Source organism: Nomascus leucogenys, chromosome 4, assembly GCF_006542625.1.
Source record: "Nomascus leucogenys isolate Asia chromosome 4, Asia_NLE_v1, whole genome shotgun sequence".
NCBI classification, from domain to species: Eukaryota; Metazoa; Chordata; class Mammalia; order Primates; family Hylobatidae; genus Nomascus; species Nomascus leucogenys.
The window spans coordinates 124,135,962-124,155,026 of record NC_044384.1 but is presented as its reverse complement, the minus strand read 5'-3'; the positions used below and the strand labels follow the sequence as shown (position 1 = coordinate 124,155,026).

The following is a 19,065-nucleotide window of genomic DNA, read 5'->3' as shown; positions in this document are numbered from 1 at the left end:
CTCCTTACCCTCCATCATGATTGTGAGGCCTCCCCAACCATGTGGAACTGTAAGTCCATTAAACCTCTTTCTTTTGTAAATTGCCCCGTCTTGGGTATGTCTTTAGCAGCAGCATGAAAATGGACTAATACTAGTATAGAATAAGCTATATAATGTAAACACATCTTAAGCGTACGGCTCAACGAGATACTATATATCTATGTGCCCTGTAACCATCTTCCACCCAGAGGAATGCGTAGGCTATATTTCCAGCTCTCAAAGGCTCCTTGTGCCCCTTCTCAGGTACTCACTCTCCTATAATTCCACATCTAAGTAACTGTTCTTCTGAATTCTATCACCATCAATCTCACCCACTCTTTGAATGATTGCTAGAAACACTCAGAGCTCTGAGCTTCCACTGGATTAGACTTCTGGGGAGTCTTCAAACAGTAAGCCCCCAGCACAAGACCTTGTACTGAGACAGGGGCCTTTCAGAGTAAGCAGAAATGGCACTTTGAGGAGGCGCTCCTATGTCCTTGTTTTCACACCATCTGTGAAGAAATATCTTCTGTATTCTTCAGGAGAAAATAGTAGACAGCATGGAAAGCCTGCCTTCTCCCACTTCCCCACTCCCTCTATCCCTCTCCTGCAGTCTGCTGTTTCCCCTCAGAGTCCCCCTGTCTCCTGCTGGCCCACACCACACCTCTCTGCTGCCTTTCTGTGGGCTGCTCTAGGGCACCCAAATTGGCCAATAGCACTCAGACTGCACTGTAGCTCCAGTTGTCCCAAAGGCCAGGTGCCCCCAGACAGGGCACAAACTGCATGACTGCTCAAGGTGGCCCTGCCAAAAAGCATTGATGCATTGCTGCTCCTGCTTGCATGTGAAAATCCTAGACAGGGCAGCATCCTTCAGTCTTCTCTTTGGAGCTCAAGAAGCATGGGGAAGGTACTCCCTTGCACCTGGTGAGACAAGTGTGTGCACTGTAGATTTCCCCTTATGTAGGGTGCCCTGGGATCTAGAAAATTCTAGAAAGCATGATTCTGGCCACAGATCAAGCTGCATCCCCTAATCCAGCTTCCCTCATAATAAAGCTAATGTTTTGTCTCCATATCTCTGACTTCTGTGTTTATCTCTTGCTGGGTTCAGAACACAGAAGACAAAGAAACATTTGTTGTATCATTCATCTGCAAGTCCATCACTGGGGACCAAGAAGTTTCTGGCATCCACGTGGATTTCACTTTACATTTTTGTAAACTTCTAAATTGTGCCTACTTAACACTATTACACTAATCTATAATAGTGAATAATAATACAACACAATAAATTATAACATATCAAATAATAAAACATAAATACCTGCTTGAAGTGAGAAAGTATTTTCTTGTATTTCCCTAGGGCTCAAGTCTTCTGATAAATGAAGCTGCTGGATTCGGCCTGCAGCATTTGCACTGGACAGGCTTCCAATGGAGGCGCGATCAGAAACAAAATTTCTGTCTCTGAAAAAGAAAAGTTAATGCATAGACCATTTATCAATTTCCCTTCACCATCAGTCCTTTCTGTGTCACATTTAAGAAATCTTTGCCTCCGTCAGGTCATGAAGGCATCATTATTGTTTCACTTTCCAATCCACCTGGAACTGATTTTTGTGTATAGTGTGTGGTAAGAATCATTTTTTTATGGTTACTGATTTCTCACTATTTATTGAAAAGTGTCCTCTCCCCACTGCTCTATATGGCCACCTTTGTTTTTGAATTTTCTATTTTCCTGGAGTTGATTCACCTGAATACATCTCAGTCTTGATTATTCTCAGTTTTCTTTTTCCATGAACTTTCAATCTTCCTTTATTTTAAGAAAGTTCTCTTCTATCATATCTTGGAAATGTTTGGCCCTTTTCATTTTACTCTGTACTTCAGGGATCTCAATTATCCACATGTTGAAAACCTGTCTTCTTCTACTGGGCATATCTTTCATTTTCTAATTTCTTTTATTCATTGGTCTTTTTCTTCTGCATTATATGTAATTTTTTTCAAGCTTACCCTACATTTTACTATTTCCATTTTTTTTCTGGTGATCTAGCTAATTTATTGGTTCTGTAGGTGTTATTCAATCCTTGTTTTCTTTCCTAGCTCTGCAATCTTCTTGCCTTTTTGGGTCCAAAAATTTGTTTCATCTTTAATCTCATTTCATAAATTCATGCTCTGCTTAATGTCTTTGATGAAATAAAGCATTCGCTTTTCTGTTTACTCAGTACACTTTCTTCCATAATAGGTTCTTCATCTGTCTTTTGCCTGCTTTGTTCCCTTTTGTTTTACATAGTTACCATTTTTTTCCATGTATTTATTTTTTATAGCAGCAACTCTACCTGGATTTCTCTGTGCCTAAATGTAACGTGGATGGAGTTTCCTTGACTTCCCTCTCATGTCATCTGGGTCCACTAGTGTCCTCCCTGAAATGTGCATGGGGAAGGTAATGGAGCTAGGCCTAGGGACAGTCACAGGTGGCGATCTTATCTGTCGACATTATTCTCTTAAAACTCAAATTGTAGGGATCTCTCCACCTGATCAAGAGAGCCCTTTGGGAGCTGCCTTTGAGTTTGGGATGGCAGGTGAACAGGCATGAGCAAGTTTCCCGGAAACTGCCCTGAAAACAGTGCTGTTCATACTCCAGCCACAAGACAGCCTGGAAACCTCTACCCCTAATGCCAGTTGCAGTCAGCCCAGGGTCAGGCACAAGCTCTGAAAAGAAACTGTTTATCCAGCTGGGGTAATAAATTCTCCCAGAGCACCAGTACATATTTAACACAGAATAAGAGTTAAAATATGTCATTGTCCCGGGAAAAGTCTGCTAACATTGCACCATCAAAATGGACTGGAAAATGATTCTTTAGATGTGAAAGACCTCTTTTTTACCAAGGATAGTTATGACTTCAGCAAAAGAAGAAAGCCAGATTCAATTCTCTATGAGAAAAAGGCAGGTTTTGTCTTTGAAATTCTGCTTAGCTATTACAGAATTTCATTTTATCCTTAAGAAAATAGCTGTTCTCCAAGAGGGCAACCCACACCTATTGTAATAGGTATGATTGTCCAATAATAAAGAATAATCACCACCATGATCATCATTACCATCGTCATCCTACAAACCTAAATAAAAAATCTTTGGCAATTGTAATTATTTTGACCAAGGGTCTGGCTTATTATGTCACAGCACTAATGAATGACTTATAATTTATACTATAAAGTAATAGATACTTTTATGTCACATTCATGAAGTAGATTGTCAACAGTCTATAAATTTTTTCCTTTGTTTAGGTAATGACAGATATTGTTAACAAAGCGACTGTTCATATCTCTATAGTCTATTCTTATGCTCTGAATGTTCCTTAAGATAAAATGAAGTTGGTAACACATAGTTCTGCAATATCCCTAGAAGCATAACAAATACAAAGTCATAACAATATTGATTTGACAATATCTAGTTATATGAAAATTGATAAGTCCCTCTGCTTGTATTAGAATGAGCTCTATTTATGCTGCAGATCATAAACACAATCCAGTTCAAGGAGGCATACTCATTTTTAACTTTGGTTCAGCACCCATAGAACTGAATTATACTTTATAACAATATTAGGTAATAGAATCTTCCCATGGATGGTACCACAAGATATTATTATTAAATACTTCAATCTATTTAATTCAGAAAATACAGAAGTTAGATTGCAACATACTTCTAGAGAATTTCAACTGGGAACTAAACTATCCATTCTCCATGTTCCTGACTTAGAATGTCACTGGAATTCTACTTTTAAAAGAGAGATAATGCCCACCTTAGAGGACCGTAATGAAGATTAGAGAGAAAAGTAGAGAACTGGACTAGAGTTAGTAACATGGCAACCACTTGATTAATGATATCATCTTTCAAAAACAAGGATTATACACCTGCTCCTTTCATATAGGCTTTGTTTTCTCTTTATAGATAATAATATAGGTGCACACACAAACATTTTAGGAAAATATTAGTAATCATTATACTTGGAATGACAAAATGCATATACTAATTTAAGGAAAAGGTGGCAAGACAAAGGTTTTTTTTTAGGTTACTGGATTTCCATTCAGCCTTCACTATATTTGCAGATTGATGGCCTTCTACATTCCCAGCACTGTACTGGAGGTTGGTGAGGCAAAGATAAATATATCTGTGTCCCCAAGGAATTTAAAAGATGAATGCCCCTGACATCGATCTAGAACATGCTTGTGACAAGTCTAGATGACTTTGGAAAGCATGAATTACCAAAGAAACCCCAAAGCAGGAGGGAACGAGGTGACACACACCAATCTGCCATCTCGTCACAGAGTCCCCAGACTTCAACAAATAGGGCAAAGTAGGCCAAAGCTCACTTTGACTCACCCTCGTAAAATATGAAGAAGCTGTTTGATGCCTCCCCAAATGCGAATTTCCACGCTGGTCTCAGGGTCCTCACAAACCTGTACCAGAATCCAGACAACGCTCCAGAGCAGCTTCAAGTGGTCCGAGTGGAGCAGACTGAGGAGGACAGGTATCCCCTCGTAGAGCTTCACCTGCTCTTTCACCTGGGGCTCTGCACAAAGTAGGCGCAGCAACTCCGCTGTTAGTCTGAAAGGGGTATGGAGGGTGGGGTGAGAATCAAAGCATCATGAGTTGATGACTTTACATTAAAACTAAAGCTATCATCAGTGCATGAAATATAACCCTAACATTTTGTAAGTCATGGGTCAATGTGCCATTTTCTGTAAGAAGCCCAATCAAAGCCAAACACTTTTAGCTTTACTAACTGTACAATCTGTGTCACAACTACTCAGCTATGCTGAGATAGCATGAAAGCAGCCATAGACAACATATAAAAATAAATTAGCATCCCTATGTTAAAATAAATCTTTATTTACAAAAATTAGCAGTGGAATAAACTTAGCCTGTAGGTCATAGTTTGCAGACCACTGTTCTAAATTATAGGCTCATTGCATCATCACTGGTCTGGTTAAAAACCTACTGACCAGCATTGGCAGGGCATGGTGGTGTGTGCCTGTAATCCCAGTCACTTGGGAGGCTGAGGCAGAAGAATTGCTTGAACCCAGGAGGCAGAGGTTGCAGTGAGCCGAGGTCACTTGCCAGTGCACTCCAGCCTGGGTGACAGAGCGAGACTCTGTTTTTTAAAAAAAAACAAAAACAAAAAAAAACCTACTGACCAGCAAATAGGTATCAAGGACAAACAATGACATCTGTATTGTGCTAAAGACTAAAAAAACAATAATAATAAAAGCCTTATTCTAGTCTTCAGAAACTTACTATGTAATTGCAAAATAAGCCATTCTTAGAAAATGTCAAAAACACTAAAATGTACGTAAGTTAAGGGCAAAGCACTCAGTTACTATATACTCAGTGCAAAGTGCATTAAATTGATGGTAAAGACACAAGGTTCAGCTGTGCCATGAAATATTATGATGATAAATGTTTTATAGAATCATCCTTAGTCCTCCAGTCTCATTCTCTAAACACTCCCCTCCTGGATGGTGTCATCCATTCCCATGATTTCAAACACTCTTTCTACCCTGTCATCATGATCTCAGCCCAGGCATTGCTCCTAACTTCCAGAAGTTTTAGCCACATGGGTATTCCACAAGTACTTTCCATACTACTCCTAAACTCAAAGTCATTAGCCGCCTCCCCAGGTCTATTCTTCACCTTATATCCCCAATCTTGAGTCGTGGCACCACAATATTTTCAATATTCCAAGCCACAAGACTGGGAGTCATCAACACACATACTCCTCTTTTCACACTCCTCCATTGTCAATCAAGAGCTCTTAGTGTTTTCTATTTCCTGGGCAACTGCTGGGATTCTTTTGAACATCAGGCAGCTAGCTAACCCCACTGCTCCTCCCATCCTTGTAATCCTCGGTCATGCTCAAGATATAAACCCCTCTTTCATCTACCTCTCCAATATTCTCATTCTCATACAGCTTTCTCATTCCTTTCCCCTGAGCTGATTATCTATGGCTCCTCTCCCTGCCAAATTCTGTGCTCTGACATTAATAATAAATGTGTCTTGATAAATAGTATTCTTTACCTTCACAAACTTTCTACACCAAACATCCTCTCCTTGTTGTAAGTGGATCTCAATGTGTGGATATAAACAAACACCCCCCACCCCACTCCCACATACACTGCTATCAAAGTGATCTTTCAAAAAACAAATTTGATCATGCTTAAAATTTTTCCATGAGTCCCTATAATGTTCATGATAAAATTCACATCGTTATTTATCAGAGACCATCATGACCTGGATAAAGGTGTCTTGTTGCCTTATCTATAAAATATGGGAAAAATAGGGTTAATGTGCAGATCACATGAGTTAATAAGCAAAGTGCTTAGAGCAGGTCTTGGCATATAGAAAACACTGATCAAAGTTATCTACATTTTAAATTTATCATTAACTACCTGCTCTAGTTCTCTGGCACTTTCGTTCTTATGCTCCTGCTGTGCCCAACCATCACATTCCTCTAACACACCCAATTTCATGCCTCCATGTCCAAGCACATACTGTTTTTATGTTGTCTCTCTCTCTCTGCCTAGATATCTCCTCTTTCCTCCAGGAAACTTTGCATGACTCCACATTCTAATTGGGAAGTCTCTGCTCCATGCTCCCAGAGTACCCTGTGCATCTGTCTACTGTATCAGTTATAGCACTGTCTGACCCTCTTCTACACTACATATTTATAACTTATTCGTCTTTGGTTTTCAACACCTGGTACCAAGCTTGGAACCTTGTTTGTTCAGATAACCAAGTCTATAAGTATTATCTATATTTAATGCTCTTTTACGAGAGTTTTGAAGAAGAATCCAAAAGGATTTACTATGAGTTAAGCATCAGGGCTTCGTTGCTGGAGACTTCTTTTTATCTATTTTGCCTCTTTAGAAAATTACTCAACTAAATATCAAATGATGTAGATTGCAACTCTATTTAAGTACAATCTAATAACTATCTGGATAGTTATTAGAACAATATGCAGTTCAAGTAAAAATGAATCCATTTTATTCTAGATTTTATTTTGAGTTTTTATAGCAGGTGATCACAAAACAAGTCAGTTGCTATCTTATTTTACTTGCCTTAATGCAATGGATTTTAGCAATCTAATCATTTATTATAATATACAATTTGAAATTACTAAAAATAGAGCCACTGCAGAGTTTCTTTCCCTAAAAAGGCAGGATATAAATAAATGCAATAAACAAAACATTAAAAATGATATCAGAAAAATTTATTTCATCAGCTTCTATGCCCAGATCTAGACATAATGCAGGACTAAAGATAAATGGGTATACTTCTTTGCTCTATTTTCTTTATATAAACTTAAACAGAAAATAAATGCCAAGCTGACTCATTATATTCAGTTACAATGTAAATAACATGACATAATAAAAATAATAAGTGTTTCTGTCAAATAAAGGCACTGCATTGTCTTTTTCTACTGTTAGCAATCCTACCTTTTAGAAAGCAAGTCATATTCATGTAAAATCATCAACAGATTTTCTACAATGTTGAGTTCACTTATCTTCTCCCTACATTCTGGACTATAAATTGAAAGATATTAGCAATTACTAAAAGCATATTTTGCTACATCCATGTATTAGTCCGTTTTCAAACTGGTATAAAGAACTGCCTGAGACTGGGTGATTTACAAAGGAAAGAGGTTTAATTGACTCACAGTTCAGCATGGCTAGGAAGGCCTCAGGAAACTTACGGTCATGGTGGAAGATAAAGGGGAAGCAAGGCACCTTCTTCACAAGGCAGCAGGAAGGGTAAGTGCCGAGAGAAGGGGGAGAGCCCCTTATAAAACCATCAGATCTCATGAGAACTCACTATCATGAGAACAGCATGGAGGAAATGGCCCCATGATTCAATTACCTCCACCTGGTCTCTCCCTTGACTTGAGGGAATTATGGGGATTATAGGGATTACAATTCAAGATGAGATTTGGGTGGGGACACAAAGCCTAACCATATAAATTTATTTATTTAATATCCTAGCTCCAATATTATCTTTGGAGAAGACATGAAAAAACAAGAGGAATCATATGTCACTCACAGAAAAGCAATGGTCCACTTATTGTCATAAAAACATTTAAAATAATCATGACATTTATAAGAGGAAAGAACTTCTTGAAAATTTTTCAAAGCCCACAAATGTTTGAAAATGTTCTGTATGCTAAAATTCACAGGTAAGAATGAATTAAGGCGGTCAGAAAGATTCAACTGCCAAAGAAATATTATGGTAATTTTGAAATTAGAAGTAACTGAGGGTTAGATGAAAAGACTAAACATTTCCAGTCAGGAAATAAAAAGAAAATTTTAAACTGCAATTTGCCTTTCCAGTTTAAATTTTTAAATAATGCTTTCTATCCAAGATTCTCTTCAACATGTTATTTCACACCTATTTATCAAGAAATTGTATTAAGTAGTTGACAAAGTAACTGATTATTTTGCATCCTTACCACCTAAATTGCTATAGTAGCAGAACTGGAAAGTATATTAGAATACACTACTTACCTTTCTGCTAAACTAGCCAGAGCCAGAAGGGAACCCAATAGAACATTAGTATCTCGGGCACCAAGTAAATTTACTAATGTCTGAAAAATAAATTAAAAATTTATTTTGCATTACCAGCTGCTTGAATGGCAAAATGTTTCCCTCTCAAGATCATACAGGCTTAACTGTTTTTTTTTGTTTTGCTTAGTAGTTTATAATGTATGTGCATATACAATTAAGCACAAACTATATATAATGTTAAAGCTGCTCTCTCCTATGTTTTTTCTTAATGTTATCTACTGACATTTTTCATGGCATTAAATATATCTTTATAAACACTTTTTGTCAATATAATCAAGTTGTTTATTTTACTATGGCTTTACCCATAGAATAGTGAAAAAATATTATGCCCTATCAAGCCTTATGCAGTTTCTTTTTTATTTTTTGCAGTCAATGTAAAAGTTTATTCTTAAAAAGAGTTTTATTAAACATTCAAAATATCCAGTTCTTTACAGATGGCAGGAGTCCATCTCTCCTTACTTTGGAACTCTTGAGAGTAACCTCCTGTAGCCATTCCTTGCCCAGGACAGGAAGCAAAAGGCATCAAGCTACAAGACCAGCCTGGTCCTCATACTTCCCTCTGTTTCCATGTGCCCAAGTATTCTCTGCCCCTTCTGATCCCACCCTGGGAAGAACCAGGAAGATTAATGACATAAATTACAATAGTGGTAGTGATCAGCCATTGAGAACTCACTTTGACCCAGGCATTGTGCTAGGCACTTTCCAAATTATGAAACTATTTTTCAACAAAATATTGAAACGTTCGTTCTTTTGCCAAACTAAAAAAGATACGAATACTATCAAGCATTCCATTTGCCTCTCAGATTTCTAATTGATGTTGAAAGTGCATCATTGATGCTCCCAAGCATCATCCTAACTAACATGACTTAGCTGGAAGTCTGTATCTTGTCAGTGGCTTTCCCTGAATTCTCATTAAGGCAAATTTTCTTATTTGGAAAATTCTCTACATTTTCAGAATGCGGAGTGCCCCTGAAAAGTGCCTCCCAAAATGTCCCAGGTCAGAGCTGCAACCTGCACAACAACTGCTAAGGTAATTTTTATGTTTCCAGCATATGGATTTTTTGCCTTTATGATTTCATTTTATCTTAATGAAGTTATCATTATCTTTATTTGTCTGATCCTTTCCTCTTTTTCTTCTCTCTTTCTTCTCTGTCTTCTAATGTTTCCCAAACTTCAACCCATTACATATCATTTTCACAATTTTTGCCATATTCAATTAACATCTTTAATGTTAACTCAAAAAAAATTTTCCAGTTGTAAGCAATGATATCTGTGAAATAGATGGCTACTGAAACAAAAAACGTTGACCTGTGTATCACCTAGAATCATCCTCTAGACCATGAGCAGCATGTGTTAACACATTTTAGGCAATCTTGCTCCCATATACACTAGAAAGTGGCTTCCCGGGATATGAAACTCAACAGGTTACTGAAACTTGGCTCCACATGGCTACAGTCTAAACAGTTTTGCTATAAATATAGTCTGTTTTGACCTACAATGGCAATCATATATGGTTCAAACTAATATAGCCCCATATGCCATATGGAATTTATATGTATACATATGTACATTTTGTTTATTTTTGTTGGCTTATTTATAAATGCACACCTAGGGTGAGTTTATACATAGCTGGGGCTTTTCAAATAACATTTAAGTAATAAACCTAGTTGGTATTAAATGGCATAGAAAAAAAAGAAAAGAGTTCCAGAAAACTTGTATTTATTATATCTCTATTAACTTGTAACACTGGTAAAGAATATAAAAGGGTTGACAAAGATCCACAATCTTAGGCCAGGCTGGCAGGTTTGTGGATTCTAATTACACATGACTTAACCTCAAAGGCTCTGAACTTCCCTAATGTGAACTATTGCCATAGGGAGCTGAAGCATTAACTCTTTCAGGGGCCACTCACCTTGTGGGCTCCGCTTGTGGTGACCCATTCTCTTTGATCTTTGACTGCAGCAAGTTTTTGAAAAATATCTATGAAGGAAAGAAAGAGCACAAAGACACATCCAGAGATTAAAGGGGGAGTACTTCTAGGTGCACAGATCTGCAGTAAATATGGGCAGGCAGAGAAAGGGCAAACGGAACAGACAGCACGAAAGGAACAACAGATGCAGGAGCAGCGTGGCTACTTTTTTTCGCCCCAAGAATTACTCCTCAAGCTCCACTGGTATTTATTTTGTAATATTATTATAATCATGAAATATAAAAATACCAAAAAAGGCAAGCCTCTCTTTCCACCTGAAGTTCCTTAACATCATTACCAGTTCAAAGTGAGGCCTATTCTTCAAAGGTCCTCTCTGTGAAGATTTCAACTTAGAAAGAAGAGAGGGAAGGCCAGCAAATGAGAAGAACCTGCACGTTTCCTCAGCTGAGGAAAATAGTCATCCTCAAAGAGACTTCCTAGTGCCCAGGGTTTGCCATAAACTTTTCTCTCCCCGGATCTGAGAATCACTGTGCTGCTCCACAAGCAGATATGTAGAGCCAGTCCAGTCACACAAAGAAAACGGACTGGCATCCCACACGGCAGGATGTCTGTGGCTCATCAAAGCTGAAGTGCAGGACAGCAGGGCTGGGAAGAGCCTCCAACAGGAGAAGATTGAGTGACTAAGGAATACCTCACACTCACAGCCCAACGTTTTCACATTCGCAGCATCAGATAAGCTTTGTTGTTATTTTTCTTTTTCATGCTCTGGATGTTTCAGATTCTATGAGGTAGGTAATCATGATTAACCCAATTTTATATAAAAAAAAAACTGGATAATCTCTGACATTTTAACAGAAATAAAAAGAGGCAAAAATAGATTTTACCAAAATTTCCTTTTATGGAAGCCTCTCTTGCATTAAATAAATTGTGCTTTTCAAGGTAAGGGTTGTAATCTAAACATCTTCCTTCTGGCTGTGTTGCCACTGAATATAACAATTGGCCTGGATGCTCAACATTTGAGCTGTGTATGCGAACATTAATAAAATATTTAAAGTATCCTTGTTTCCTGCTGCAAACACCATACTGCTTTTTCCAGCAAGTCCACAACATTGGCTGTGTCCTCGCAACACTTACATGTCATGTTGACCAGCTTGTCCACAGTGTGCTGCTCTTCTCCATAGCCGAGGTACTCATTGGCTACAATCTCCATATACTGCATGAAGGACCAAACCAACAAGCCAGTCAGGAGGACACCGAAAGCACACAAGGAAGCAAGGAACAAGATGCTGCAGTTCTTAAAATAAACTGTAGGTGGCACAACAGATTCATCAAATAATACTCTCGTGCTCCTTCTGTAACTGTTACCACTCAAGTCAAAAGGTGGCTGGGTTTCTAGATTCTTTGGCTTCTCTCGCATGCCATGAAGTTGAGGGAAAGACCATCTCAAGACTGACTCTATAAACTCTCGAAAGTCTCAAAATTACTCTTAACTAAGTAAGTTTGTGGTGTAATTTAGTATCCAAATACAAGATACATATAATATACAGCATATAGAATGTTTATTCTTCAATGTTATCTTTTTAGGAGAATTTTTATAATACATTGTATATATTTTACTGACGTTATATTTTATAATCTCTGAATATATGTCTAACGAGCATACATGCAGTTAGCAATAATCAGAATAAAATGGGTACTGAGTAGTCTGATAATTCTCACTGTGGATAATTGATTAGAATAAACAGGTTCAGGGAAACAGGTAATTGCTAATATTATAATGGAAGTTAAAATGGATAAGAAGATGCTTTGTAACATAATCTTATGAAATATTATGTTATTAAATGAGGTAAACCTCTAGTCAATTTAAAAAGTTTCTTGAAAACAAAAAATAAACATGAATCAATTTTCTAAGAATATAATAAAGTAGATTTAATGTTAAATTGCCACAAACTTAATTTTCCATTAATTATTCAGACTGAGTTTGCAGGGCCACATGTTTATTATGAAAATCATTCTTTCTGTAAACATTATACAGGTTTTAGGAGACTAGCCTGTTCCAACTCAAAAACATGATCAGAAATTTTGTTTTATTCCAGCCTGGCCAACACGGTGTAACCCTGTCTCTACTAAAAATACAAAAAAAAAATGATCAAGGCATGGTGGCGCATGCCTGTAATCCCAGCTACTTGGGAGGCTGAGGCACAAGAATCACTGAACCCGGGAGGCAGAGGTTGCAGTGAGCTGACATCACACAACCGCACTTCAGCCTGGGTGACAGAGTGAGACCCTATCTCAAAAAAGAAAGAAAGAAAGAAATTTTGTTTTATTGTATTAATAAATGCAAGCCTCTGAGTTGCTCAGTATATATACTCACTTGCTTACCCTCCCTCAGTAGTTAGCAAAGCAGAAAAATAAATAAGGTCAAGATAATTCCTTTCTTTGTCATCTATTTATTAGTATTTTAGTGAGCACAGTAATCGTTTTCTTGTTTGAAAATGTTTTGAACATCTTCATAATCAGTTTATTATCTTGCCAGGCCCAGTGGCACACACCTGTAATCCCAGCTACTCAGGAGGCTGAAGCAGGAGGATTGCTTGGGCCCAGCATTTTGAGACCAGCCTAGGCAACATAGTAAGATACCGTCTCAAATATATATACATATATATACATATTTATTTTCCTCCTGCCATATGGTATATACAATGCTAAGGGCTTGAGCCTTCCAGCCATCGCCCCTTTTGTTGTTGTGAGGCAGAGTTTCGCTCTGTTGCCCAGGCTGGAGTGCAATGGTGCAACTTCAGCTCATTGCAACCTCTGCCCCTCAGGTTCAAGCGATTCTCTGCCTCAGCCTCCCGAGTAGCTGGGATTATAGGCACCTGGCACCATGTCTGGCTAATTTTTGTATTTTTAAGAGACGGGGTTTCACCATGTTGGCCAGGCTGGTCTCAAACTCCTGACCTCAGGTTATCCACCCACCTCAGCCTCCCAAAGTGCTAGGATTACAGGCGTGAGCCACCACACCCCGCTGCCTATTTCTTATTATTACTAGCTAAAGACATGTGACCTTTTATAGCACTCTCTCATTTGATCAGGCTGAGTAAAGTGAGCCCAATTAGCCAGAACAAAATGTCGTGGGTTCCTCCCTGCTCTATGAGTATCATGCCTCACATTCACGCTTAACGCTGTCTGTCCCTCTCTGGGGCAGAAAGCATAACATTTTGGAAAGCCACCTTCTGTCACATATCCTTTTAATTCTTGCTCAGAGCAGGCACAAAATGAAAAGGCAAGACCAGCCACCACAAAAGGAATCTTACCTGAGCTAGGTTTTCAATCCCACCTAAGCTACGGAGTATTTCCTAATAAAATAAAAGCAACAAAACACATGTAAATGATGAGGGTAGAGGGAGAAGTATATTTTACATGCAATTTCTTTACTAAGTTGTCATATTTATAATTATTTTGTGAAGGTCTACATTCTAATATAAATATGGAAAACTTATGGTATGTCATTCATACTACCTTTAAAATAAACTATTAATAAATATGAAAGTTGGGTTGAGATTAAGAGAATGAATCTGTGCTCAGAACTGCAGCCTGCCCCCTCCTTCTTCTTACCTCCTCCTGTGTCATCATAAAATGTTTGACTTGAGAAGAGCCATTAGACACCATTTCACTCAGTATTCTCATGTTACAGATGAGGAAAACCAAGACACAGAAAGAAAACAATTTTGCATAACTGACGAACCTGGATGAGTTCGTCACCAAACTCCAAGAACCCTCAGCTAGGTCTCTGCCTAGTGTCCATGAACCAGCAGCACCCGCATTACCTGGGAGCTGAACAGAAATGCAGAATCCTGCACCCACCCCAGACCTGCTCAATCACACTCAGTTTCAACAAGATCTCCAGGTCATACGCACGTACAGTACAGTTTGAGAAGCATTGCTCTAGGACAGAAGGAGCTTCTCAAAATTATTAGATGAATGATCTTATTAGACCCATGCTCTAAATAAATGTAAAGATAATTTTTGACAATGTCTCCTGATACAGGACTTTAAATTGTGAAATGGAGCAGCCTAGAGATCTACTAATAATAAGTGCTCTTAGGTTAGCCACATTGTCATTTATCTATAGACAAATATTCTCAGGTGGCTTTAACCTGCTTAATTACATCTGTATTGACATCTCTCTCCTTACTTAACATGCACACAAGGAAGTTATTTGAAACATAAACAAGAGCCATAATTTCAATTCTCGGAAGTGCACAAGGATGAGTACGTGAGCATGGGAGAGAAAGTCTAGTTCTGCCATGAAGCCAGTGAGTGGGCAGACTGGGAAAAGGCACAGGGGCCTTTTTCTCTCAAGGCCTCCTGGGTCAAGGTTTTCATACTCTGTATAAAGTGAACTTGGAAATACTGAACACACTTACATCTAAATTAAATTTTAAAATAACATTTAGAACTCAATTAAAAATAGTTCTATGACTACCTACTAATTTGAAGCCTCATCAATGCTATTCACTCTAGAAGAGCTATAATTAAAGAGCACGAGAATATTGTACATATGATCTCTATTTATGGTAGGAGGTTTTGTACACATAAAAATTAAAATAACATTTAAAACCAGTTATATTTATTCAACAAACATTTTTTCCATTCCATCTATGTAAAATCCTTGAGTTAGGCTCTGGAGACACAAATATGTAGATGGCGGGGGGTGCTTTGCTGAGCTGTAAGCAAGCATAAGGTGGGTATACAAACAACTAGAACTTAAGACAGAACAAGATAACTGTTAAAAGTAAATTACACATGCAGTGTTATGAGGGGGCCAAAATAGAGACACCTCATTCCTCCTGAGAGGACTAAGAGATACCTCATGTGGGTGGTGGTCTCTAAATGGGGAGTGGAAGGATGGATGGATTTGCTGAGTAAAGATCGGAAAGACGTGAAAATAAAGGAGATTCCAGCAAAGAGAACAAGAGGCTCAAAGGTGAATAGAAATTGTGCAGACAAAACATCAAGACATGCTGTAATTCTGAGAGAAGCAGTTCCATAACTCCATGGAGGGTATTATTGGGAAAAAATGTCAGAAACTTAGGGTGGATTCACACTGTGGGAGGACGTAGATGTGAGCCTGAATTTGAATGTTTTCATGCAGACCATGATACCCAATGAAAACGTGTGAGCAACGGACTGGCCAGAATTAGCTGTGGGGACTTCCTTCTAGTCATAAAATGAACCGGAGATGGGGAGGGTATCAACTGGGAGCTCAGTTGGGGGTCAGTGACAGCAGGAACAAGAATGGAGAGAAAGGGGTAGTATTTGAAGCGATATGATCAACTGAACATGAAGAAAGATTGGAAGAAAAGAAGCAAAGTCAAAGACGTCAGTCTATTTTAGTGGGAGTGGCTGGGAACAATGTCATAATGAACTAACACAGGGAAAAAGAAAGGAATAGGCTGAGATAGAGGAGAGGACTCTATTTTGGACATACTGCAGTGCTGATGGGAGGCCCAGGTGAAAAAAAATACAACAGGCCACAGAAAATGAGGTGAGGGCAAAAGATTAAAATCTGGGAGTCGTTCACATGAAGGAGATTCATCTGAAGCTTGGGAGTGGGAAGACACCAAGGAAGAGAATAATGTTTAAATGGTCATGGTAATGTTATTTTTAAATGTTTGCCATGACAATAAATTTATTCAATAATTTTGATGATATGGGACTAACTCAATGTTTCCTAAAACATGTCCTGGAAACAGTCATTTCATTTTGTGCAGTGGATGGAATTAGGCATTCTACCAAAAAAAAAAAAAAAAAAAAGAGACAGAGAGAAAGAGAGAGTTTTATTGTCCAATCAGCTTGGGAAATGTAAGGTAAAACAGATTTAACAAATTCTCTATCTCAAGACTCTTTGGAGCTGCTGTACACTATAAGTCTCTAAAAGAAGAACTAGTGTGCAGCTTTTTCTAAACATCCCTAACCAAAGCACACTTCATTTCCAAGGACACGTATTACTCCTGTGGAATAAAGTTTGAGAAGTGCTGCTGTAAAGTAGAAGAATGAGAAAGACGCTTACTCCCTCTTAGAGAATTTTGTCATTATGTTATGTACTCAAGAATTTAACCTTCGTTTATGAAATGAACACTTTCCCTCCGTGCTCCCATGGAAAGTGGAGCAAGGCCAGGAGATTGTTCACAGACCCTGGTCTTCCTTGCATTTCCTTTCCTTATACCAACAGGACTGTACAAACCCGAGAGTGTAAACTAAAGAAAACCATGACTACAAGGTATGTATACACATGGGCTTAACACTTCTAGTTACTGACCTGAAAAGCAAATATGACCGCAAGCTTAGATTATAGCAATGCGCCCTGTGTGCCCTTTTAGCCCTCAGCATCTTTCCCTTGTCACAGGCCAGAGGGCCATAAAACTGGTTTCTATATTTCTGAGTCTAATGACTTGGAGAAAGTCCCCTAGTTAATCTGAACTTCAGTTCAATCTGTGAAGTGTGAACAATGTCCTTCCTAAGCTTACCCCTGAATTGTTCCTTTTTTAAAAAAAATAGAGTCAATAATATAATACTGGTAAAAAGTATGTTTTTAAAAATGGAGCACATTTTGCCAATAGATTTTTATTACAGCCAAAACTGTCATTTCCATTTGGGTGCTCTCATCCTAAGCCTACGTGGCAACTAAATCAATGAATGCTGAACACACTGCATAACCATTAACACTGAATTACTGACATGACCATTTACTCCTCTGTTCAAATCATCACTGGCTCCATAAAGTTTATTCTTTTTTGTTTGTTTGTTTTTGTTTTTGAGATGGAGTCTCGCTCTGTCGCCCAGGCTGGAGTGCAGTGGCATGATCTTGGCTCACTGCAAGCTCCGCCTCCCGGCTTCATGTCATACTCCTGCCTCCGCCTCCCTAGTAGCTGGGATTACAGGCGCCTGCCACCACGTCTGGCTAATTTTTTCTATTTTTTAGTAGAGACGGAGTTTCACCGTGTTAGCCAGGATGGTCTCAATCTCCTGACCTCGTGATCCGCCCACCTCGGCCTCCCAAAGTGCTGGGATTACAGGCATGAGCCACTGCACCCGGCCAAAGTTTATTCTTTGGTTATGATTTTAATGCCCCTCTGTGGACTGGCCTTTACCTATCTTTCTAGGTTTGGAACAGTAACCACTCTTCTAAAAGGCTTGGTATACTTGATTTGTAGGAGGATGAGAAAAAAGGAAATACAAGAGATACTTCTAAAGTTTTCTACCCTAAGTCTGACAAAATATGGTGCCATTAAAAGAATCAGGAATTGATTCCAAAAGTTCAAGGATGAGGGGAAGAATTGAAGAGCTCCATTATAAAGTTATTGAGTATAATATGCTACAATTGCTGTTTTCAAAGTTTTGGTCTCAAACCCCTTTACACTCTTAAAAATTACTGAGAACCTCAAAGAGCTTTTGTTTATATGGGTTAGAATGTATCTGTTTATATTTATTGCATTAGAAATTAAAAGTGAGAAATTTTTAAAACACAAGAATACACAAGTACACGTTCCATCAGCTGCCAGGGCCATGATGTCATGAGATGTTGTGTAGCTTACAGAAAAATCCACTGCACACATGTAAGAGAGTGAAAAGACAAATAACATCATTTCGAATAATTTAGCATCATGTTGAAGATAGCTTTGATCTTATGGAACTCCTGAAAGGGCTTCAGAGACCTGTAAACAGTACATGGGCCCACACTTTGAGAACCATTATGCTACTGTTTCATCGAGGTGGTTGTCTAACATGTCTCTGGAAACTTGGGACTTAAAGGGGAAAGTTTGAGGCTGAAGATATGAACTTGTCAACAAACAACAACAAAAAGATAGTTGAAGCCAAGAGCTTGGAAGACATGGGAGAAGACAATAAAGAAAAAAAAAACTTTGGGGAAGGTTACTTAGGAAGACAAGGTTAAGAATAGGAATGTGTAAATAATACCCAAAAAATGCTGAATAAATGCTAGAGGTTCTCAGGATCAGTATAGGCAAAGAGAAAATGTGACAGTGTGTCTCCTGCTAAAAACAGGCTGGGGAATGTAAGGGCTGAGAGAAGACTACTCAATCCCACTATTTTTTATTATTGTTTCTAACATAATTGCAATTCAAGATCTTTTAAGGTTTTCTCTTTATCTTTGATAAGCAATGTGCTATAGCTTCACTATAATGAATCCAGGTGAACATTTATCTTTATCCTGCTTGGGACTCCAGCTGTAACTGAAATCTCAAAACCTCAATACGTGTCTTCCTTTAATTCTGAAAAACTCTAAACAATTATATCTTCAAAATAGCTTCTCTGTCATTCCTTCCAGTCTTTCCTGGCTGGAACATTCACTAAACATATAATGGAAACTCTGTACCGGCAGGAAAGATCCAGTCTACAAGCCACCAGTTTGCAACCTCTGAGTCGAGGAATGAGGACTGCAGCATGGCCCAGTGTTGTCTATTTAAATGACTTCCAGAGAGAACCTTGTACAT

General features: G+C 38.4%; 1 protein-coding gene across 1 annotated transcript in view; it reads right to left on the bottom strand.

Annotated features, from left to right (window-relative positions):
• Positions 1-19,065, bottom strand: part of NEK10 (NIMA related kinase 10) — a 259,175-nt gene that overhangs the window by 190,057 nt on the left and 50,053 nt on the right. The window contains exons 8-14 of the mRNA XM_012511285.2: positions 13,864-13,905; positions 11,684-11,762; positions 10,532-10,599; positions 8,560-8,639; positions 7,498-7,584; positions 4,385-4,609; positions 1,337-1,476 (exon numbers count right to left, since the gene is read on the bottom strand). Of these exons, the coding sequence (XP_012366739.2) occupies positions 1,337-1,476; positions 4,385-4,609; positions 7,498-7,584; positions 8,560-8,639; positions 10,532-10,599; positions 11,684-11,762; positions 13,864-13,905 (721 nt within the window). The remainder of the gene's footprint in view (positions 1-1,336; positions 1,477-4,384; positions 4,610-7,497; positions 7,585-8,559; positions 8,640-10,531; positions 10,600-11,683; positions 11,763-13,863; positions 13,906-19,065) is intronic.